The following is a 24,272-nucleotide window of genomic DNA, read 5'->3' as shown; positions in this document are numbered from 1 at the left end:
CAAAATGACGTCGAGCTTCTTGTTTTTCAGGTGTTGCTCCGCCTCTTCCTGCAGCTGTTTGTCTGGTTTTGCTGCCTCTCCCTTTACAGGAATCAGCCGGTCTGTACTCAGTGACTGTGTGCAGCGGGTGGGAGGAGTGAGGAGTGGTGTGTGGGTTCACACAGTTATGACGGCCTCAGGTGATCAGGAGAAACTCACCTGGATTTCCTTTTTCCACAGCAGACTGAGAGCTTCAGGTGGACCCTGAAGGAGGTCTCAGACACAGGTGGTAAAAGTACACACAGTCTGTACTGAAGTAGAAGTACTACTGTTAAAAATACTCCAAGTACTAATTCAACTTCTTTACTGAAGTAAAAGTAAAACAGTCCTATCTGAGAAATGTAAGAGAGTAAAAAGAGCTGATTGAAGAACATTTCTAACACATGTGTTTATACAAAGCTAACTGAACCATGTGCTGCATCAACGTAATAATAAAATATTATTCACTTTATTTCTAATAAATATTCCCAGCTTGAATCAGACAAGTTGAACATGAGCAGAGAAAAAGAAGGAAAATCCAAATATTCCTGTGTTCAGTTTTCTCCATTTTCAGGCCGACTGTGCCTCTAAACAGGAACATGAGCAGGAAGAGGCTGACGTGGATTCAGCAGGTGGAGGATGCCTAACATCAGCTGGAAAGATTTACTGTGACGTTTGTTTGCTGTTTTCACCTCGTGCACGAGAACATCACCAAATAAACTCGAGACAGTTTTTAATATTTTATTGTTCAAGAGCAAAAAGACTGACGGACTGTGTTTAAGGTAACCTCACAAATGTCACACATGAAATATTCAGTGTTTATTTGCTGGTGTTGTGGAAGTTTTCCACTTAAATAAAGCCTGCAGACGAGAGGTAGCTAACATTCTTTAATCCAAACACACAAAGAACAGAAACAAACAGCTTGATGGAGAGCCTACATGACCGCGGGGCAGACGGTCAGCAGAGTCTCACTGAGCCTAGCATGGCTCTCAGTTAAATACCTCCTCCAGGAACAAAGGCAGTACACAGCTGTTTCACACCTTAAGGTTCACACTCCCTTGCTACTTCCCAGAGTCCTCCAAGAGACAAAAGACTCTTCCTGTGGAGCTGTCTGCTTCCCCCAACATCCTTACTACACCCCCCACCATTTGTCTTAACGTATGAGTGTCAGACATGTTAAAATCCAGTGGCATTTTAAAATCTAGTGGTACATTTTGATGCTAATGTGTACTAATTTGGGGTAGATGACAGAAACTAAAACGGCGATGCGTTTTTTATTTTTTCAGAAAACCTGTGGCAGCGGCTCGATGAAGAAGTTGGCAGACAAACCAACAATGCAACAGCTGACTCCATCATTGAGGTCCAGCGCTACTTAGTGGAGAGAAACATTCCAAGATCAGAGGATCCTTTAACGTACTGAGGGAATAGGAAGACATCTTATCTGAACCTTTCCCACCTGGCTTTACAGTTTTTGTACCCCAGCTTCATCTGTGCCCTGTGAGCGTGTTTTCCAAAGCTGGGAAATGGTGTCAAAAAATGCAATAGACTGAATGTAAAAACATTGGATGAACTTATTTTTCTGAATAGAAATTTATAATAAACTCTGAATTACATTTAATGGATACAGTTTGGGGAATGTGCTGAAACGCTTCACGAGGCCTCATCTACACATCACTAATATTTACTAATGAAATCTATAAGTGGTCTCCTAATTAATGACATTAGGGATCATCCACCTGTTTTTGCAGTGTATGACAGCAATTACAGGAAGCTCAAACAGGAAAATGCAATAAAACAGGTGAGTCCATAAATGCATTTAGAAGTTATTTACTTAAGCAAGCATGGGAGATATCTTAATAGAATTTCTTTTCATATTAATGTAATTTTTCATCTAATTGAATACAATCTATTTGTGTATGATTGTCAGTCCAAAGAGGGGAACGTGAGGAGAAAGTACAAGGTCAGGAAGAACCATGTAAGAAAACAGACCGGGAACAGTGACAGGCACAACAGAAACTGTTAAACTGACAAAGAGGAAAAACCTGATTTTACTCACAATCTGGAAGTTGTGTCCTCCCTATATTAAAGCTGCTAAACAGAATCTGCTAAACAAACCTGGTTGAAACATTTTTGCCCTCTTTAACAACATCCCAACATAACATTATCATTGATCGGGGAGATTGAAATTAATGATATATTTTTATGTGGTTCAGCCACAACTCTACTAAAACCTCAGCCAGTAACAGGTCGGCCAACTTTTGGACCGTCCAGTTGTCTGTATGACTGCCGCAGTACGTACATCACATTTGCACACTGTCAGTGCCAAACAGCCCTGGTGGAGTGAGGAGCTGTAAAGAGAAGCAGATGCTCTGTTTATATTCTACAAATGTTTTAAGCTTGTTTCAAAGATTCTGTGCAGCAGCTTTAAATGTTTTCCAAAAGCACACAGACACTTATCAGTGTTTCTCACACTTTTTACAGTGTGGACCACCTGAGAAAATGTGAAGCTCTCCTAAGGACCACTATGAAAGCATGAAAGTCATAAATCTTACAACACAAAATTATTATTATTAAATTAGTAAAATTAGTGTCTGCAGTAAAGATTTTTTCATACATGGTATACATTCTACCACAGGCAAAGTTGCCTCCATTTTTATCGTTTTTATTAATATTTTGTAATAATTTATTTGTAATAATTTATTGTTTTGGGAGTATTTTTTATGTATCCTTATTATATTATACATACACATTAAAAGTGAATCTCTGTCCAAAAAATGCACTCAGCTTACCTTTCACTCACTATGAGCATCATTCATTATTCTCTCCCAGTAATTAAGGTTAGGATATGTATTTTTTCTATTCCAATCCATTCTTCTTTTGCAGCATTTAAATAACCTTGATCAGATTTAATGGTTTTGTTACAGACTTTTCAAAAAAGTGTTTTTCTTTTCTTTCACAAATGTGGGAGTAAATTGTGTTAAAATGTACAAAACAGTGATGTCATGTTTTGTGATGAGGACCCAGGCACAGAGAGACTTGATGAATTTAAGAATCTTATGATTTAATAAAGAAATTTGCAGACTTGCACAGAGATGGTAAAATTATGATGACTGATAACGGAGATGAGGACAGGGAGGAACAGGGGTTTAAATGCACCAAAGTGACAGTCAGAGAGAACTCGGGACAACATTTAAGGATGCAGGGACTGACAGAGACAGGTTTATCTTGCCTGGCTGGGCAGCTCTCTGGGTGCTCAGCACCCCCAAAGCTCTGATCCTAGAATCGCCCCTGCTGGATCACCCCTGTTTGAAATGATATGATATACGACTGTCAGTGAAGCAGCAAACTTTGTGAAAAAACCCAACACTTCACATTCTCTAAACCAGGGGTCTCGAACTCCAGTCCTCGAGGGCCGCTGTCCTGAAGCTTTTCCATGTGTCTCTGTTGCAACACGCCTGAATACAATTAGTAGGTCATTAGCAAGACTATAGAACGTGACTGCATGCTGAGGTGGTGATTCAGCCATTGGATTCATGTTACAGCAGCATGAGTGAATGAACATGGTGCAATAAAAGTACTTTTAGAAGTATATTTTTCCAAACACTTACAGTAACTTAAATTTACTTGAGTAGGGTTAGGGGTTGCCCCTTCAGCATGCAGTCAAGTTCTATACTCTTGCTAATTTTACTCATTTTACTCAGGCGTGTTGCAACAGGGACACATGGAAAAGCTTCAGGACAGCGGCCCTCGAGGACTGGAGTTCGAGACCCTCTAAACGTTTGGCCACAGCTGTAGATGACACTATCAGTGCTCGTTCACTTTTCTGGGGAGGATCCAAGATGGCAGAGTGACTAGCAACCTTACTGCAGGGGTCCGAACGTTTTTGGTTTTCTTTTGTCCTGAAACTGTGAAATTATAAAAAGCAATAACCGTTTTTTGTGCACGTCAACCAACTACGGAAGAACTAACAGGACACCAACTCTACCGTAATTATTCCATCTTTTTTTTGATAACTGTCCTGTGAGTACGTACATCCGCTTCAAGGAAGGCTTCTCTGAAAAGATCTCCAAGGAGACCCATTTGGCGGAGGCAGACTCAAAGTTGTGTAAAACACAGTGGGGTGAATCTGTTTTCTTTAGTAATGGTACGTCTCAGCTGGAGTGAGGATTTTATTTAATAGGTTTCTGGGAAATGTCATAGACTGTGAAAGTGATTCTGATGGTCACTGGCTGATGGTAGTGTCAGAGATTAATGGTTCTAACTACATTTTGTTGTGCGTGTATGGTTATACTAATAGAGCTCAGAACAAGAAACTTTTAACCTTCCTCTGTGAAAACAGGAGCAATGGAAGATAAGCTAATTTTGTTGACAAGGTTATTGTGGGAGGAGACTGTAGCTCCCGATCCCGCTTTAGACCGTTTTCCATCTAGGACTTCATGTCTCAGTTTTGATGAAAGTATTCTTAATTTGGTCAACACAGTCAGTCTGTGTGACTATTGGAGGCTGAATAATCCTTCTGTGTCTCTGTATACTTGGTTTCATTCATCTAACAATGGTTCCAGAATTGATTACTGGTTAATCTCTGACAGTTTGATCAACGACATCTCCAAGTGGGAAATCTCAGCTTCCTCTCTAAGTGATCACTGTTTGATTTCCTTGTCCACCTCATTAACCAAGGTGAAACATCCTTATTTGGAAATTTATCAACAGCCTTCTGCATAATGACAACTTCTGCCTTGAAGTGAGAAATCTAATGGCCCAAATCAACAAATGGGAATGGTTTAAATTCCAAGTTAAACAGATGGCAATTCAAATGAGCAAATCCACTGCTAAAGAGAAAAGACAGGAGCAACAAACAATTATTGAGAGAATTAACAGGTTATGCTGCAAACAGGATTTATCACTGGACAAACAAATACATCTAAACAAGTTTTAAACTCAAGTGGGCAAACTGTTCTTAGAGAAAGCTAACGGCGCCTATGTTCGTTCAAGAGCCTGATGGGTTGAAGAGGGTGAGAAAAACTCTTCCTGCTTCTTTAACCCTCTGGGGTCGCCAGACATGCCGGCGCGTCAAAAATCACATGACCAATTTAAGACAACACAGGTACAAGATGCAGTAAGTCAGAGTTTAGCGTGTCTGTGTCTGTCAGTGTCGTGTCCAGAGCATGGAGGCGCTACCAGGAGACAGGCCAGTACATCAGGAGACGTGGAGGCCGTAGGAGGGCAACAACTCAGCAGCAAGACCACTACCTCCGCCTTTGTGCACGGAGGAACAGGAGGAGCCCTGCCAGAGCCCTGCAAAATTGCTGTCCAAATTCAGGGGAAAGATGATTCATAGGATCCTCGACGGCCGGGTAGGACGGAACTGAGCAGCTGTGAAACTGGACAGCCTTCCAGCTTCAAGTCCGCCCTCACTTCTGTTTTTGTCCGCTCACTAACGCCAAAGCGCAAAAAATGAAAAATGGACTGAGAAATGTTGCTCGTACGTTAGGCTCATCAGAGCCAGTCATATGCAGGTAAAATAATCGACCCTAAACTACACACATTTAGGAATTACTTAGCTAATTCAACGGATAATGTCACTGACTGAATGATTGCTGGTCATTCGTACACATTCACCATATTATATAAAATAAACCAAATGTCCTTGAAACTGAGAGGAGAACATGTTCTATTTATTTCTTATCATTCATTGGATCCTGTAACATATTTGTGTGCATAGAACAGCAGTAAAAATGCTGAAGCTGAAACAAGTAACACAACAAGCTTAGTTACACAGATGAAGTGTGGAAAATATAAGTCACAGCGCATTAGTGTATTTTACGTAAGCCTAAAAATCAGAATAATGCTTGGATCCCTTAAAATAAATGAAATCATGCTCTTCCACTGTTTATGTTGTTCTCCACCTTTTCCTTAAGCAGACGAGACCCTGATACTGAAGGATTAACCTGAGTGTCCCAGTCCTTCATCTGCCTCAGTACAGTGCCAGAGACTTCCTGTAAACTCCTGAAGCTTTTTACAGCTAGTTAGTTTTAATATTACTCTTATTATTCTTTCTGGGTCACAAAATAAACGTTTAACATATTTTCAGGCGAGAATGTAGCTGTGAAAACCTCAAATATCTGCTCAGTTTATCAAGACACCACATATTTTCAAAAGCGCTCCGACGTTTTCGGAGACGTCTGTTAGCCACTAGCTCGATAGCTAGCCGGGGGCTAGGCTAACTAGAGCCGTGAGGACACCGGACTCCCGGCTAATCGTTTTCAAACCCACCGCCGTCTTTCGCTACTCAGGTTAAACATGATATATAAGTCACTTAGATAACTTAAAAATGTTATTGTTTGGCTTTTTTCAGTATTTTATTTGTTCCTGAGTAAATCGGTTTGGCTGAGATTAAAGTTATAGTTTTTACACAGCTGAATAAACGTCAAGCAGACAGCTGATTATCAGAAGTGTGAGATGCTCGAGAATATACTCGGTGTCCTGTTATATTTTAGATAGCAAGGAGTTTATTAAACTTCTCCGAAACAATCTGCAAATTTCATTAAAATTTAATAAACTACCATCTTGTCTTTATTTTTAGTTAGCACTAGGGTTGCCAACCGTCCCTTAAAAAACGGAATCGTCCCGTATTTAGAAACAAAAGTACACGTCCCGTATTGAGCTAATAAGGGACGCACTTTGTCCCGTAATACAGTGAGAATCAAAAGTAGTCTATAAGTTTTAATGTAATTAACGCTTTGTTTGAAAACATAATTCCCAGCCCCGCTCCTGCTTTGTGACCAATGAGCTGACAGCACACTTATGACAATTCGAGTATGACAATTCAGATTACCGCTCATCTCATTGGTTGAGGAAAGGTCGCTTGCGGAGAAAATACCGGAAGACAACAGATGACCACAACAAAAAGCATGGCCAACAGGGAAACAAACGCCGACACTGCGGTGCAAGTATCAGAAGACAGTACACCTGAAGCTGGGAAACACTGTGCGATTTTCAAACTGTACGATTGGCTCGCAGGGGTTATGGGTTCGTAGGTCACGATGCAGGTCTCACACTATACCGCCCGATGCTCTGATGCGACCTGAGTGCTCACACCGTGCCTCCATAAAAAAAAGGTTATAACAGAAAATCTGTCGCTCGCTCTCCCTCTCTGTCTTTCACTCACACAGACACACACCACCATCAACTTTGCTAAATTACTAATGACAAACATGATCAGGCAGCTGTGATTGGGCAGCAATGTCCATCCAACTATTTTCACGGTTGTTGTGGTCGTGATAATTTGGTGATGCCACATCGAAAAGGCTCGGATGAGCTTTCCAAAGTTCTACAAGTTGTGCCTCCATCGCTTGTGTCCAGATCACACGCCGCACAGCCGTGCTGCTCCGTCTTTTTCACCGACGTTTACGTGTTTACGTGTTTGCGCGTGAGCAGTGTGAGCGGCTGCGGTGACACCCTCATGAGCGATTGATGATCGGGAGCTGGTCGTGAGGTGTTAATCGCTTCTCGTTACCCCACGTATACTACACGATGCACGATGAAGGCCAAAATCGGGCCGATCACCAAATTGGTCGCACGACTCAAAAATCGGCTCAAAATGGGCCAAAAATCGCACAGTGTGAGCCAGGCATTAGACCAGCAATGTTTGTTCCTCTCAGAGAAAGAAAAAAGGCTGCAAAAGTACAGGGAAGAATGGGAAAAGGAAAACACCTGGCTGGAAAAGTGCACGATAACACCTATAAAGCGCACTGCACTGTGTGCCGGCGCACTTTTTCCATAGGCGTGCTTCTAATGGTGGGCACATGAAGAACATGAGGGGCGTGAAAGCTCGGGGAACCCTTAACCAATTTTTGTCCACCAGGCCACGGCAGAAGCAGATATGGTAAACACTGGTTTGTTTGTTTTTAAACCCTCTGGTTAAGGTTAAAATGGGCATGTGCAGTGAATATCAGCGCTATGTGGCCAGAAGTGTGATAATATAATTTATTTTGTGTAATAAACAACTGCAAGGATAGATGATTACAACAAATAGATGAGTAATACATAAAAGTAATACATAGATGAATAATGATGATGATTATGATGCGTAATCATGGGAACAAGTGGGTTTACAAACAGGAGCAAAAGCTGAAATAATGCCTCTGCTGAAGCCAATTGCACTAAATGTGCACTGTTACAAGAATATTTTTCTTTCTATTGTTTTCTATTAATTTATATAATTTTAAGTTAAGCAGGACAGAGTTCTTTTAAAGAAAGATTTACTTTTATTCTCAAAAGTTAAGCATGACAGGCTTCTGTTTAAGAAAGAGACCTGTTTTATTGTGTTAATGTTGTCATTTTGAGCTAAAAATAAATGGCTAAATGATTTTTGTTTCCCATGTGTTGATATCACAAAGAATACGCATCTACTTAAATCAAATTCAAGTCAAATGGTTAAAAAAAATAATTTCACACACAAAAAAAGAGCTAAAAAATTCACCACACTGGGAAGGGTGAAGACAACTGGGTCGCCCGGCCCTGGCCACGAGGTGTCCCTTATTTATTTCTCAAGGGGTTGGCAACCCTAGTTAGCACATACCTTAAACACTTAAAGCTGTAAGCTAATGATAGTTATATAAGAGCAGATGCAGCTGGTGCAATAAGCTGTACGTTTTACGTCCAATAGTGATGTGCGGATCGATCCTGAAATATCGATTCCTCCGATACCAATCATTTATGTTCTAGAATCGATTCTCACATTAAAATATCGATATTTTAGTAATTTAGGGTAAATTTGTAGTTTATCATTAACAGGAACACAGTGGAAAGAAACTATAACATTCGGAGTCAAAGGAGCTTGCAAAGAAAAGCGTCTGGACTTCTTTAAGTTGTTTGAAGACGTTTCACCTCTCATCCGAGAGGCTTCTTCAGTTCTAAGGTCAAATGGTGGAGAGTCCCAGATTTAAACCTAGTGGGAGTTTCCCCCCACAGAGGGACAAAAGGACCCCCTGATGATCCTCTAATCGCCTGAGCCAAGGTGTGGAACTGGGTGTGGGTCCCAATCAGCCAGAGTTTCGGGTGAGTTCATTGTGAAACCTGGCCCCACCTTATCACCAGGATGTGAGTGGGCGTTAAGGCGTCTGGGGAGGGAACTCAAAACTGGATTATAGATGGCAGAGAGTTGGTGTCGTAAACCACCGCCTCTGTTCAAAGATGGTCGCTCACAGTGGACATAGATGCTTCTTTCACTCCTCTTTCAAACCATCTGTCCTCTCTGTCCAAAATGTGAACATTGGCATCCTCGAAAGAGTGACCTTTGACCTTTAGATGCAGATGGACAGCTGAGTCTTGTCCTGTGGAGGTGGCTCTTCTGTGTTGTGCCATGCGCTTGTGAAGTGGCTGTTTGGTCTCTCCAATGTAGAGGTCTGGGCATTCCTCGCTGCACTGTACGGCATACACCACATTGTTAAGTCTGTGTTTTGGCGTTTTGTCTTTCGGGTGAACCAGTTTTTGTCTGAGTGTGTTGCTGGGTCTGAAGTACACCGGGATGTCATGCTTGGAGAAAACTCTCCTGAGTTTCTCTGATACACCGGCTACATAGGGGATGACAATGTTGTTGCGTCTGTCCTTCTTATCCTCCCTCGCTGGTGTCTGATCTTCTTTTCTGTGCCTCTTTGCTGACTTTAAGAACGCCCATTTAGGATAGCCGCACGTTTTGAGTGCTTCCTTTACATGTGTGTGTTCCTTCTTTTTCCCTTCAGGCTTAGAGGGAACACGTTCTGCCCGGTGGTGTAGGGTCCTAATTACTCCAAGTTTGTGTTCCAGAGGGTGATGGGAGTCAAACAGGAGGTACTGGTCCGTGTGTGGGGGCTTCCGGTAAACTTCGATGTTGAGGTTGCCATTCTCTTCAATGTGCACAGTGCAGTCCAGGAAAGGCAAACAGTCGTCCTTTGTGTCTTCCCTGGTGAACTTGATGTTTTTATCCACAGCGTTGATGTGCGCAGTGAAGGATTCCACTTCTTGTGTCTTGATTTTGACCCAGGTGTCGTCTACATATCTGTACCAGTGGCTGGGTACTCTTACTTTGAAAGAGCCAAGAGCCTTCCTTTCCACTTCCTCCATGTAAAGGTTGGCTACAATAGGTGACACGGGGGAGCCCATGGCACAGCCATGTTTTTGTCTGTAATAGCCTTCGTTGTATTTGAAATATGTAGTGGTGAGGCAGAGGTCTAACAGTGTGCAAATCTGATATATAACATTCGGATTGTCTCCATTCAAAGGAACTACTTCCTCTTCCGCCTTTCACAGTCATGTGCGAAATACGGCTGTGTAAATGTCTTGCAGCCCCCTGGCGCGCGCACTCACAACAATGGCTGAGCGTAACTGGAGTCATGTGTCAACGTATTTTACCTCCACAAACAGCTGAGACGTGGTTTGCGATACATGTGGCATAAAGTGAGGTGTTGTGGCCATACTTGCCAACCTTGAGACCTCAGAATTAGGGAGACATTCAAAAGGGCTGTTGGGGGGGTAAATACATTTTACAGTGTTTATTTATCGGATAAAATACGTTAAATGTCACCGTTATTATTGGCCGGTCCAGAAACAGCGGGGGTGTCCAAATTCAGAGGCTGCTTCCACCTGAGGACCCGGCCTTCGCAGTCTAAAGAAAGCCGGGTAGTACGTCACGAGCTCCCTCGGTGGAGTGAAACTGCCGTCTGCTCCTTGCTGTCTAAAATATAACCGGGCGCTGACGTAAACTCTTCTGTTTAATCATTTTCTGTTTCACGTTTATTCAGCTGTGTGAAAACCCCGGAGGATCCTCCCGAGGGATTAATAAAGTTAAATTTAATTTAATCTAATGTAATAACTTTAATCTCAGCCAAACTGATTTACTCACGAACAAATAAAACACTGAAAAAGACAAACAATAACATTTTTAAGTTATCAAAGTGACTTATATATCATGTTTAACCCGAGTAGCGAAAGACCGCGGGGGTTTGAAGACGATGTGTCGGCTCAGATATTTGAAGTTTACACAGCTACATTCTCACCTGAAAATATTTTAAACGTTTTTTTGCGACCCAGAGAGAGAAATAAGAGTAATATTAAAACTAAGTCGCTGCCATTGGTGGAAACTGGAATTGGCTGGGCCGCGCTATGAATTCTGTGATATGGTTTTTCAATTTTGTTGTCCGGGTGGAGAAATTTGGGAGATTTTCGGGAGAATGGTGGCTCCGGGAGATTTTCCGGAGGGGCACTGAAATTCGGGATTCTCCCGGAAAAATCGGGAGGGTTGGCATGTATGGTTGTGGCAACAACACTAACCTTGTCAAACACCTCAGAGTAAATCATATCACAGAATATGACGAGCTTATGTTGAGACGAACTGAAGAGGAGGAGAGGGACAGGCGCTGCTAGGGTGAGACAGACGTCTCTCACGGAGTCCTTTAGTGCTGCAGGCAACGTGTTCAAATAGCACAACTTCTTTTTTTTTATTTCTATATGATGAACTCTGCATTATTAAGTGATAAGAACAAGTAATCTAATGTCCTGTAATCATTATGAAGCTATAATTTGAGATACAATAAATAAAACAAGTTTTTGTACAAAGTATCGTATCGGATCAGTATCGTCGATACCATCCTGAATATTACTTGGTATCGGATCGGAAAGGAAATCAGTGGTATCGCACATCACTGACGTCCAATGGATGATGATCTGATTAGTCGACTGTCAAAATAATCGTTTGTGGCAGCCCTAGTGCAGGAACAGGTCACTCAGCTTAATCCTGTGTGTCTGGTGACTCTGTGTTTATGTTTTATGTTTGTTAATTTTTTTGAGTTTTCTGGGTTTTTTTAAATTATTTTTCTTTTTTGTCATGTTTATATTTGTCATTTTACTTTGGCGGTCCCTTGTGTCAGGTCTGTGTCTCTGGCCTTGTCTCCTCTTAGTCTTGTCATGTGTGATCAGTCCCAGCTGTGCTCTCCTCCTGTGTCCCATCCCCTCGTTATCCCTCAGTGTTTTTGAGCGCTGTGTTTCTCTCTGTCAGTGTCGTGTCATCCCCTCGTGCTGTCTGTTTCCCGTCTCTGCTCCTCGTTCCCAGAATTCTTAAAGTTTAGTTTCAAGTTGGTTTATTTTTGCAAGTTCATTGTTTATGGAGCTTTATCCTGTAACTGCAGTAAAGCAGCCTCTTTGAGTTTACTGAGTGTCCTGAACCATATGAAAAACAAATAGAAACAACTTATAGAAGATTTGCATCGGATGTGGCCTACTAAATAAACTAAATACAGTGAATCATATAAGGATTATGATTTACTCATGAAAGTGGCCACTTTCATATACTGTTTTAGGAACATACAAGTTTCATTTATATAATTTTTCAAGGGATCTTATATCTGTTTTCACTCTTGTGTGCTTTTCATACAAGTTTCACACAAGACCGATACAAACTTTATAAGATTTATATACATCTTTTCCATATGGGGCACTTCCTGCCTGCCACAGCCGCTTCATGACAGAAATGGCTGCAAATATTTTATTCTGTCTTCAAATGTTTTTGGTGCGTTAGAAATATTCTTATTTTATTGTTACTGATATGTACTCTATTGTTGTTGACTGAATCTCATTTTCCATTCACCCAGAGTTAGCATTGTTTTCATACATGTTAATAAAATGGGTTCAGTGATAATTACTGTTCGTTTCAATCAATTCATTGAGACCACAAGACTCTTAACTTACAATACAAATATCACAATGTAACGAAAAGATTCAAAGGAAAGCATCTCTCATTTAGAGACTAAATGTCCCACAATGGGGGAGGGGAGTTAGTCCATCCGCTCCCGGCTCTCCTCGGCCTCCCTTTGATGCTGCATATCCTCTTTGATGAGCTTGAGCAGCTCGTCGTCCCGATCCCTTCTCTTCCTCCCTGCTGTGGGTGGCCGACCCTCTTCCTCATCAGTGTCCGATTCCCTTTCATTTTGGTCACCCACTGGCCCTGGAGTGTCCACAGGGAGAGAGGAAATTAGGACATGAGGCCTAATGGAAGGCCTTTGGACACAGCCATTAACCTCCAGCAGGCCACAAATGTAGCACAGCTGGGAGCAATCGCACATAACAAGGTGTGGAGGAAGCAAAACTGAAAACATTAATGAAGCACACAAGACTATCAAAGTGAAAGGCACGGAGACTCAACAAGGACACGCTGCAGACAGGGAGACAGAGACAAGAGTAACTAACAGTGACGGGGAGACACAGGAGACAAGCCAACATTTAGACAAGGGTGTTTTTTGTTGTTGTTGTTTTTCTTGTGACATTACCAATAAGTTTGATGTGTCTTCTTACTGAAAAAACAAAAGTTGTATCAAAGATGGCCGACTTCTAAATAGTCACCATGGTCACCACCCATCTTGAGGAGTTTGCCCCCTCACATATACTAATGTGCCACAAACAGGACTTTAATATCACCAACCATTCCCATGTTATCACGGTGTATCCATATAAATGGCCCACCCTGTAGATGTACAGAGATGTGGGTGAATGTGCCCACCCTGTAGATTGGTATTTGCTGCCTTGACAACAGCGTCCACTTGAAACATGCAGAGATCAGCAATCCACACTGAAATGTCCACGTCTTGCGTGACTTGTGCTGACATTATCCTTTTTTGTGTGTTGCTGGTTGTTCTTTTTCATCCTGGTGAGAAAATGTATAAATTACATTAAAATAAAATGAGAAAAAAAATTTTAACAAACAAAATAAATACAGAATTCATAACATTATAAGAAAGCTAAGAATGATCAATACAGTGATTATAATATACATATTATTCAAGGTCCAGCGTTGCTGACTGGTATAACCAGGGCTCGCAAAATTGCTAGCCCGACATCCCGGGCTAGCAATTTTTCTAGTCGGGCTACCAAAATCTATCATGGAAGGAAAAATATATGTCAATGCTTTTGCATTCTTTCGGAAATGTAGCTGGGTAATTATGTCATTGGCATCGGTGAGCCACTGTCAATATGTGACATATTGAAATCGCGTTTGAATTTGCGCTTGTTTTTTGCTTTCACTTTGCAATCACGCGAACTGTGTATAGAGAGCGACAGCACTGATTGGTGAGTGATGATAATTTGCGCACCAATTCCTCTGACATCGTCTTATCAATCGTTAGCTTACTATGCAAACATGACAAGTGAAATCTCCCGCAGCTTAAACATGTGAGAGGTTGATCGCGCAGAGAATCGCTGAGCGTTGTGTGAGTGCCTGTGTAAAAGCAGCAGGATATATATTTCAGTTCTGCTGAGCCAAATAAGACACGTCAGGGTGAAGAAGTTACAGCCAAAGAAAAGCTTACCACAAAACGGAAAAGTTATGACAAATCAGACTATAAGGCAAAAAGAAAGTGCAGCTTTATGGTTTCATGGACAAAAGAATTTCTGTGGCTGCAATATGACGAGCTAAATAACCAGGGCTGCACATAAGTGGTCCGCAGGTGCGCATTCACTGTCAAAATAAAAAACGTGCACAAGATAAGAAGTTGCAACACGTGTTTGCGTACATAAGATTTTCTGGAGGAAGACAGACATTTGTTTAGAACTCTTAAAGATGTCGAAGAAGCTCCTTTAAGCAATTACTGTGATGTTCCTCCACCTCCAAAGAAATGTCAGAAGGAGTCCGAACCACAAAAGAAGCGCGTATTCTTGGAAAAGTGGTTGCAGGAGGTGAGCTGGCTTCAAACAAATGATGAACGCACAGAGATGTGGTGCAGAATGTGCCGTGAAAATCCCACTCTAGTGGACAAAAACAGCCTTTTATATGGACGCAAACGCACGCTGCAACTTCTTATCTGGTGCGCGTCTTTTATTTTGACAGTGAATGTGCACATGCGACCACTTATGTGCACCCGTGTAAATAACATAATGTTCTGCCGGGTGTGTTGTTGGTTTTCCCTCAATTTCTGAGTCGACAAGTGCCTTTGTTACTGGGACCAGTAATTTTAAGAAAGGCCCCCATTAGAACCCATAAGAAATGCATTATTGCTCAGTCTGCAGTATCTTTCCCAGAACAAACACCAATTGCAAATAACATACTAAAAATAAACCTGAAAATCAGTTTAGAACAGCTACTATGTTGCAAAGAGTGAACTACCACTGGCACAATTTAGCAGTCTTTGCAAACTTCAAAAAGCAAATGGCCTCGATCTTGGTTCCACTTGCCTCTTACCTGTGACTTCAGTGGAAATTTCAAATTCAGGATCTGACACAGACTGATTCATGTCCTACACAGTTCTTACAAGTTCATAGAAATTTCTGTTCAATTAGAACCAAGTATTTGAGTTGATGATTGTAATTTTTATACAATGTTGTAATTTGTGTTTCAACAATTTGATGTTTTGTTTCCGTTACAATATTATACTTTAATGTATAATATTGTAACGGAAACAAAACATCAATCAAAAAATTGCTCTTTTTTTATTCAGGCTACTTAAATTTATTTTGGGCTACCAAAAACTGAAGAGTCCCTGCCCGAAGGGCTACCAGGGATTTTGAAATTATGCGAGCCCTGGGTATAACGTTTAATAAATATAACCTGAATCATTATTTTAAAAAAACACCTGTTGTAACATACTGATTTGTACTTGAATCAATGATAAAAAAATCTATCCAATGTGCTTTGCATTCACAATCTCAACAACAATGTATATAAAAATTTAGATTAGGCAAAACTCCTCTAGATTAAAATTTAAATGGATGGATGTGCCCACAGAGCAGACTGAAGCTGTCACTACAAAGGTTTGAGAGATCTGAATGTGGTGGTTCTTCTTGATGAGCCTTATAAAAATAAAAATTATTACTTTACATAGAACAACACAGAATACTTATAAATTTTCAAAAACAGTTTTATGTTTATGTACAGTTAACATCTTCATTTACTTTCATAAACATGCATAAAATGAAGGAAAAGGAAGAAAAGAGATTTACAATAACATTAAATTATTGTTTTTATTAAAATGTGCTTAATTTATCTCAATTCTTTAAAAAAAAAAAAAAGTACACATTTAAATTTGATTACGACACAACACTTAACATTAAAAATGGTTTTAGTGAGATGCATAGATGAAAGAAATGGTGACACCTTACCTGTTTGACTCGTTTCCCCATCATACGAGTAACATAGAAGCCTTTTTGCTTCCTACTTCTTTTTTCTTCTCGGTCAGATATTCATTTACAAAAGATTACAAACATGCAAAACGTCAAGGACATTGACTGTAATCCCACATTTATTGGACCATAAAATGCTTAATGCTTCCTGTCTTTTGTTGAATTACAGTTGTTACTCAAACAATCTCCTTGATTTATCACATCAGGAATGTCATTCTCACCACTTGTAATGCAGTTCTGAAAAAGTTTTTTAATAACACATAGTCACAACGACAGTAACAAAGACATTTTAGAGTAAGTATGCACAAAGAACTGACAATTTCAAATGGGAATGAGAATATGCATTACATATTTGAGAAATATGTATGAATGACTTTCGTTGCGAAAAAAACGCACTTTACTTCTCCTATTTAAACCTCCCCTTCTTCCTTTGTTTCCCTACATCGCCATATTCTCGGTGAAGAGCATCATGTTTCTTTTGATATATCTGCCCAAAGTCATCTAGTCTAGTGAGACACCTTCGTCAAAACAAATCCTTTTCAGGTCCCATTGACTGTTTTCCATGATCCCTTGCGTTCGATTGTCTTCAGTGTAGTTCTGAAAATGGTAATTACATTTACAGTTTTTCCCAATACAGCTTAATGTTTCATTTACTGTGTTAACTTATTCTACCTGCTTCTTCAACTGCAACACATGATTGTACAGTTTACTGAGAAAGCTGTACGCTGGGCCTTTCCCAGTCCAAGGTCTCCTGAAGAAAAACAGAATTTTTAATCAATAAAGCACTTCAATAACTACATATAAGTGTTGATTCACCAAAGCAAGACATACCAAGCAGCATTCCTGACCACAAGGTAGCATGTGGTAGAAAGTATTTCGAAATACTTGAAATGAATGCTGGTGCATGGTACACATTCATTGGTCCAGTCACATCAAGGGGGGCACTGGCAATTACTTCGGCAAAGTGCTGTTTAAGTGATGAATGACCTATATCTGTCTGAAATAAAAAGTTAAATATCATCTAAGTACAACCTTTTTATTACTAAAGAAGATCTTTGTGTTAAAAACACACAGAAATGTACTACAAAATTATGTTATTGGTGTCACACAATATCATGAACACAATTAGTATCTCAACCATTGACATTCAAAGAGCAGAATTTTAAAATTACCTTATAGTCCTCTGGAATGATGTCTGTGTCTTCAGCATCCACATTCCCCGTCTGATCGATCAGCATTTTGAGGTTCCGTAGGTGTTTTTTTTTTTCACTTCTGGTCCACTGCATGGACTTTTGAAAACAACTGTTGCACATATAATGATGCCATCCATGTCTTTCAAGTTTGAAGAACAGGCCAGTATACGTGCATGCCAAATTTGTAGTGTTTCTGTAGTCTGTAGCGAAAAAAAGCATATAAACAATAAACATACATACTAAACACAAAGTTTAATCATTAGCAAAAACAACACTAAAAAAGAAAATAATAAAAAATAAACACAAATTAATAGAGAGGAAATAGCAATTCAACAATCAACTACAAGGGCAAGAACACTAACACCACATAAATATTTAACGGACTGTAAAAGATTATATGCCGTGTGGTGAAGTGATGGTGTGATTTCTGTTGGAAAGAACATAAAAGTCTTATATAATTACAGAGTGAATTAAATGTGTAATGCAACAATACAAACAATACTGGGTAGTGGAACATTACCCCAAAATAAGGGAGTATCAACAAATGCTAATTTTACTATTTACATAAATCCTAACTAGGCACTTTACACAAGTGCCAACATGAGAAATTAGTGACGGTCCCATAATGACCGCATGGCAGAGGCTGCTTCTCAGTAAATGACAGTAACATTCGGTAAACAAAGTGTGCGCCAAGGATTTGCGCCAAAACAGAGAAACGTACAGTCTCATGGACGCACACCTCTGCTGACTCTCCCCACCTGCACGAAAGCTGTCCACACATCTGGACTCAATGTTGTTGACAGTTGAGCCTACGTATTAAAGAACTGTGACGTATAAACTTTGAAGTGGATAAGGGGCGCTTTCCCACATGAAATAAGTGTTGAAATGGCAATGAGAAGGAATGAGCCAAATCTTAAATTAACTAGAGAATAGCATGCTCTCAATGTGAAAATCTGACTCCTGCCCCTGATACCTGTCCTACTTCAGGTGGAGTCCCGCCTCCTTCCAGGAAGCAGCTCACCTGGGTTTCTGTGTTTGGTGTCCAGCTGTGGAGTGGAGCTTGTTGTTGGTGCGTGTGTTTGGAGAAACTGTAAGTTTGCTTTGTTTCCTCCTTTAACAGTTTCACTGTTTGTTTCTGCTCTGTGATGTTTGGACCAGATGTTCAGCTCTTATTTCAGGACACACTTTGGATCACTTGTGTTTGAAGACAAATCCACATGATTATAGATTATTGATTGATTGGAATCCACACTGATTATCAGTCAGTTACTCTGCACTTAAACATTTGTTACTGTGATCAACAGTTTAAATGGTTCTGTGTGTAACTTTAGACCCAACTGACACTAATCAGTATCGTCATGTAACATTGTTTTTCCCTTTAAACAAGGACAAAGAGATAAAAATCAGTTTGTTGTTAAGAAGTTGGCATTCAGGTTTTACTGAAGTGACGTTGAAAAAACACAAAACAAAGCAGCTCAATTTAGTTCAGGGTCACTGCAAAGTCAATCAGACATAAGATTCATGTTTTAAATGCTGTGTGTGCTGATAATATCTGCATATGGAGTTTGCAAGTTTAAAATACACAAGTTTAAAAATATATTTGGACTCTTCTGCTTTTCTGTGTCTTTCTATTGTGATGAACACATTGATTGCTGCTGTCACACTCTGAGGGTTTTGTGTTTATTTTGTACTTGTGTTTTAATCAGGGACCTGAGTCTGACTTCTTTTTTTTTTCTTTTTTCTTTTTTTTGTAGTGTTTGAAGATTTTAATCACTGTTAGTTGGTCACAGTGTGTCTCTTGTGTCTGTGTGTTGCCATTCCATTGAAGTCTTTGGAATTTTTTGTTGAACACTTTGAACTTTGTCCTTTTTGAACTATTTTCAGTCTGAATGAAGAGTCACTTGATTGTATTTAAGTTTGTTGCCCTGAATTTGGCTACAAACCTTTGCCAACGAACCCAGGTTACTCTTGTATTAAATACATTCATCTAGTCACTTAATGGTACATTTAGATGAGTTAAATAGTTGAACTGATGCATGTTATGGTTCTGCTTGTTGTGATGAATTCTCAGTAAATCATGACTTTAATGTAAGAGCAAAGTCTCACAGCCTCAAACGCATTTAAACCTCTCACTCCATAACTGAAGATGTGTAAGATATAAAGTGCAGAACGCAAGCCTGATACTAGTGTTTGATCTGTTTCAAATTAAACACAAATGAACTGTTCAAGGGACAAAAGTAATTAGTTGTTTGGTCCTTTGTGAATTCCATTTCTTGTATGAATCCTAATTCTTACTTCTGTGGGAAATGTTCAGATAGAAAGATCTGAACTTTTTTAACAAGAATCAGACGGTTGTGTCCAGAAGATCAGGTCTGAGTCTGTCTAAGACCTTGTGCTGCTCCTGGTCAGCAGAGGGCTCGAAGCCATCTGTTCCTGACTGCTGATGCTTTCCTTTAACATCTTTAACAAGGACTCGTTTATTCATGAAAAACAGAAGACTTGATTCAAAAACAGAAGAAACAGCGCACAGTAAAGTTACATGTAATAACATGTTTAATGTTCAAACACAGGCATAGTGTGACGCACTTAAACATGAGGAAGTTAAACATTCTTCTGTTGATGGCTGATCACTGAGGCATCACAGAAACTGATGGAGTTGATAGAACAGAACAGGAAGTGAGATATTTTAATTTACTTGACATAAATTACATTTATTTTATGTCATGACATAAAATAAATCAAATGTATGATCTAAATCAAACCCCTGATGTCTCTTAGCCTTTATACAGCTCTGTTAAATGAGTGTTGTTACCATTGGTGCATCACTGAGATCAGGTGTTCTGAAAACTGAAACTATGCTGCATGCAGCTACTAGTTTTTCTATTTTGGTGCTATAAATGTTCATGGACATGGTTTCCTTGGCTGAAAACACCAAACATCATTAAAATATCTTTTCATGAAAATGATGTAAGACAGAGCAGAGAGCTAATGCTGACTTTAATGCTCAGGACCCACTTCTTCTGATCGGACTGTGTTTGAGGATCTTTAGAAGTTTTTCTTTCTAGTTTTTCCACAAGTTAGCTGATTTAAAACAAGCAAACAATCAAAAAAAAAAAAACCTTGTTCACATGCCATCAAGATAAAACGACAAAAATCCAAACCCTGCTGCAGATCTGGTGTTCTCCATATTAGGCTACGTTCACACTGCAGGCGAAAGCGCATCAAATCCGACTTTTTTGACCCTATGCAACCCATATCCGATCATGGTATGACAGTGTGAACGGCACAATCGGATATTTTCAAATACGATCTGGGTCACTTTCGTATGTGGTGCTGAATCCGATACATATCCGATGTTTTAGAAAGCGACTGCTGTTTGAACGGTCATGTCGCATTAAATCCGTCTTTTACATCACTGACATGAGACAGACGCCAATTATCAGCGCTGGAGAAGACATCGCGAACGCTTCCTGGCCATCCAGTGAAACAGTTGGGAAGACAACGTTGGAGAAACGTGAACATTTTATTTGTTCTGTATAATCTGCAGATTCTGACAGAAATCTGTAACTATCCTTTGAAGCAGCGCTCCTCTAAAACAGCAATAAGGATCATTATTAGGCCATATGTAAATAACAAAACAACTTTATAACTTAAAGCAAAAATTGGGAAACGTAAAGTCCGAAACAAGTCTTTATATTAAGGTTCCATCAGTCAAACAATACTGTTTGGTCTGGGTCTAAACGGAGCACATTGTGTGTGACGTCTGCTTTTGCACATGCGGCCGCTTTGAGCGTTCACACTAGAGCGCGTTTGCTGTCGCATTTTATTTGTAGTGTGAACAAGCAGACAAAAAAATCAGATTTGATCAAAAAATCGGAATTGAGCTTTAAGACCTGCAGAGTGAACGTAGCCTTAGAGAATGGTGAGCTGCTAAATGTGTTTTATGTGGTAGCATCCAGTGAAACAGCATTTATACAGTCTAGCACTGACTCAGTTCACTAACCAGGTTCAAGGAAATAACTGGAAGATTTCCCAAACAGAGAAATCATGCTGGGATCTTTGTTCCCGCTATGAACTCTAATACAGTACAGATCTACATGTCAGGGGAGAAAATATAAGAAAAAAAGATTTCCAATAAAACACAGAAAATCTGTTTTTCAGGTTCAGATTCATTTTCTGAATCTCCGCAGCGACACGTGGAGGAAGTGGTGGCCCTAAGCAGCAGATACTGTTTGTAGAAGTAACAGAGGAGCAATCAGAAGCAAACTGACTTAAAGGGGGGGGGGGGGGGGGGGGGGGGATTAACAGATGAATTGGAATAAAATAAAGATTATTTGAACTTTGAATTACATAAAGTTACTTCACTGACTAAACTAAAAATACATGTGCACTCAAGTAAACCTGAATCAAAAAAGAAACTAAATTTAAGTTACTCAGCTCTTATGTGAAAGAGTAGGTTAAATATTAGGAGCCACCATCAAAACAACTGGAGTGATGTCACCTGGAGTAAATGCAGATATATTTACATGAACTGAATATACCGTCCATTTCACAGATATCTTTAGTTTGGTTAAAGATTTTGATAAACACAGAAATTGATGAATCTGGAGTACAGAAAGTGGAATATCTAAATACATGTAATAGCTGACTGTCTAAATTGATGGAAATAACCCAGAGAACCTGCTGGAATCACTGAGCTTATAACAAAACAGTATAATGTATGATTCATTTATCGCGCAGTAATACAGGTTTAAAAACAACAGGGACTAAAATGTCAATAATTCATAGTCATGTTATTATTTAATTAACTTCATATTAGGTGGATTTGTCTGAGCGTGGCCGACTGATGACAATAACAGAGAAGCTGGAGGGAAAAAAGCTTTAAAAAATTTTTTTATAGACTCTACACTCAGAAGTCAAAACAAGTGCGATGAATGAAATCCACATTTGCAGCACTGACAATAAGAAAGACCTTTAAAAGTAGCAGGAACAAAACTGAACAAAAGCATGCAGGAGTTTAAAAAACAAACTTGATGTACAAATTCTGTGGATGTTAAAATGCCTGCGTAAACAGAAGTGAATATGATGATGCGATTTTGGATGCTGATCATTTAAAAATGTTGAAACTTGAAAATAATCACAAATCCAACTGAAGACAGGTTTAGGTTCAATATAAAGGTTAAAGTTGATAAAACGTTTGTTAAAATACTGCATAGATAGGCAGGTTTTTGTAAAACATGGAGGTTATTACATGGGGTTCTAGTGATATGTTAAATTTTTTTAAGTCTTGTGGAATCCATTAATAAACATTAAATTTGTTTCATATTGTTATGGTTTTAGCACTGATCTATTTTAAACTTCAAAAGAAAAAACAAAGTGATTACAGATATATTTTTCCCAACAAAGCACCCCCCCCCAAAAAAAAAAAAAAAAAAAACAAGCCCAACAAAACCCCCAAACAACAAAACAAAAGCCCTCTGTTATTTGTAATACAGATTGCTGAAATTGCAACTACATGCACAATGGAATGCAACCACAGGTTTGACCCTACATAAGCATGTAGGTAGGCATATTAGAAGAGAGTGAAGGAGAGGACAAGTTTTATAGACTTTAATAGACTTCTTACATGTAATTTATATATGATCATTGTTGAATCAGATATTGGATCTGTATTTGATGTGATGTTATGATTTTGTTTTTATTGTGAAATGTCCCACAGAACAAACTGAGGTAAATTACCTTTGTGTTATTCAAACACTCTACAGGTTAGGTTGCGGTACTGTGGATTTACTGTAGACCCATGTGCTGGAGTGCAGTACAGTGACTGTAGTGTTCATGGTCAGAGTTAGGTTACATCAAGTGGTTATTCTTAGGGTTCTTCCACCTGCTGAATTCCACTTTATGTCTGACTGTTCTCATTTTTCTGTTTAGGTGCAGAGGCAAGGGCACCCTCTACAATTTAGGCAACAATATACAGCTTTTCTTACCTTTATGTTCCTCTGCTTGTGACGTACACAACAATGGTCAAGCTGAGTACATTGATTAGAATTAAAATTTAGACTGTAGCAAAATTTCTATTCCCATGTGCTAACATTATTTTATTATTATATTAATGTAGCACAAGGTTCAGTTAGCCTTGTGTCAATGGAAAATTGTACTTAGTAGTCAGTATAATCTTTTAATGATATAAGTTTGTATATGGTAGAATACTGCATGAAACCATTTGTGTTTATTGAAAGGATGTCTCATCCTAGGAAGTCTATAACATTCCAGGGTGTTCTGGCTTTCACCCCCACATCCTAGGAGCATGAGAAAGTTCGTACCTTGTTTTATTGTTTTACGGTAGGATTAACGTAGTTATATCTGTTTCCAGTCTAAGTGGTTTTGGTTTGATGAACTGCTGGACTTTCCAGACCAGCAGTTTTAGGGAAGTCTTTATGGGATCACACTCTGACCCCCCCTCACACACACACACCACACACACACCACACAAGCACCCACTGAAGTGTATAAATAAAGGACCAGGGCAAGTCCTCAGTGCGAGTCTCTGAGTCTCACTCTAGGCTGCCCTTGCTAGCAAGAAAATCTGTGTGTTTCTCCTCTCTGATTCTCTACTGAAGAAGTGTTTTAGAATATATCTCTTAACACCTTGTTATAGAGGATTTCAGTTGATGTGTACATGAATGATTTGTGTTTCCTCTGCAGGTGAAGGTAGAAAGTGTGTGTGAGCTGATGTGAATTGAGCAGCATGGATCAGTGTGAGGACAGAGAGGAGAGAGTCCCTCCCTCTAAAATCACTCTGTGTGGGGAACATGAGAGCCAGACCAAAGCTCAGAGGTGAGATGACCATCTCTAACTGTCCATGACTCTTCTCCATGTCACAGCTCAGCACTCACATCACTGCTCCATCATTATTCA

At 39.7% G+C, this 24,272-nt stretch overlaps 1 protein-coding gene and 1 long non-coding RNA gene across 5 annotated transcripts in view; one reads left to right on the top strand and one right to left on the bottom strand.

Moving 5' to 3' along the window:
- LOC146510790 (uncharacterized) overlaps positions 1–8,581 on the bottom strand; it is a 360,605-nt gene extending 352,024 nt beyond the window's left edge. The window contains exon 1 of the long non-coding RNA XR_014876092.1: positions 8,525–8,581. This is a non-coding gene — a long non-coding RNA (uncharacterized LOC146510790). The remainder of the gene's footprint in view (positions 1–8,524) is intronic.
- A 9,771-nt stretch (positions 8,582–18,352) lies between these two features.
- Positions 18,353–24,272, top strand: part of LOC146510784 (protein NLRC3-like) — a 161,617-nt gene continuing 155,697 nt past the window's right edge. For 2 of the 4 annotated variants that reach the window (XM_085172659.1, XM_085172657.1), the window contains exon 1: positions 24,008–24,191. In XM_085172659.1, coding sequence (XP_085028785.1) covers positions 24,103–24,191 — 89 coding nt within the window. In that variant the 5' untranslated portion in view covers positions 24,008–24,102. Of the gene's footprint in view, positions 18,445–24,007; positions 24,192–24,272 lie in introns of those variants that run through there. The other 2 variants (XM_085172655.1, XM_085172658.1) reach the window with 2 other exon arrangements.

Source organism: Neolamprologus multifasciatus, chromosome 9, assembly GCF_963576455.1.
Source record: "Neolamprologus multifasciatus chromosome 9, fNeoMul1.2, whole genome shotgun sequence".
In the NCBI taxonomy this organism is placed as follows: Eukaryota; Metazoa; Chordata; class Actinopteri; order Cichliformes; family Cichlidae; genus Neolamprologus; species Neolamprologus multifasciatus.
Note: the sequence above shows the minus strand (reverse complement) of the source record. Positions and strands in the feature narration are given on the sequence as shown.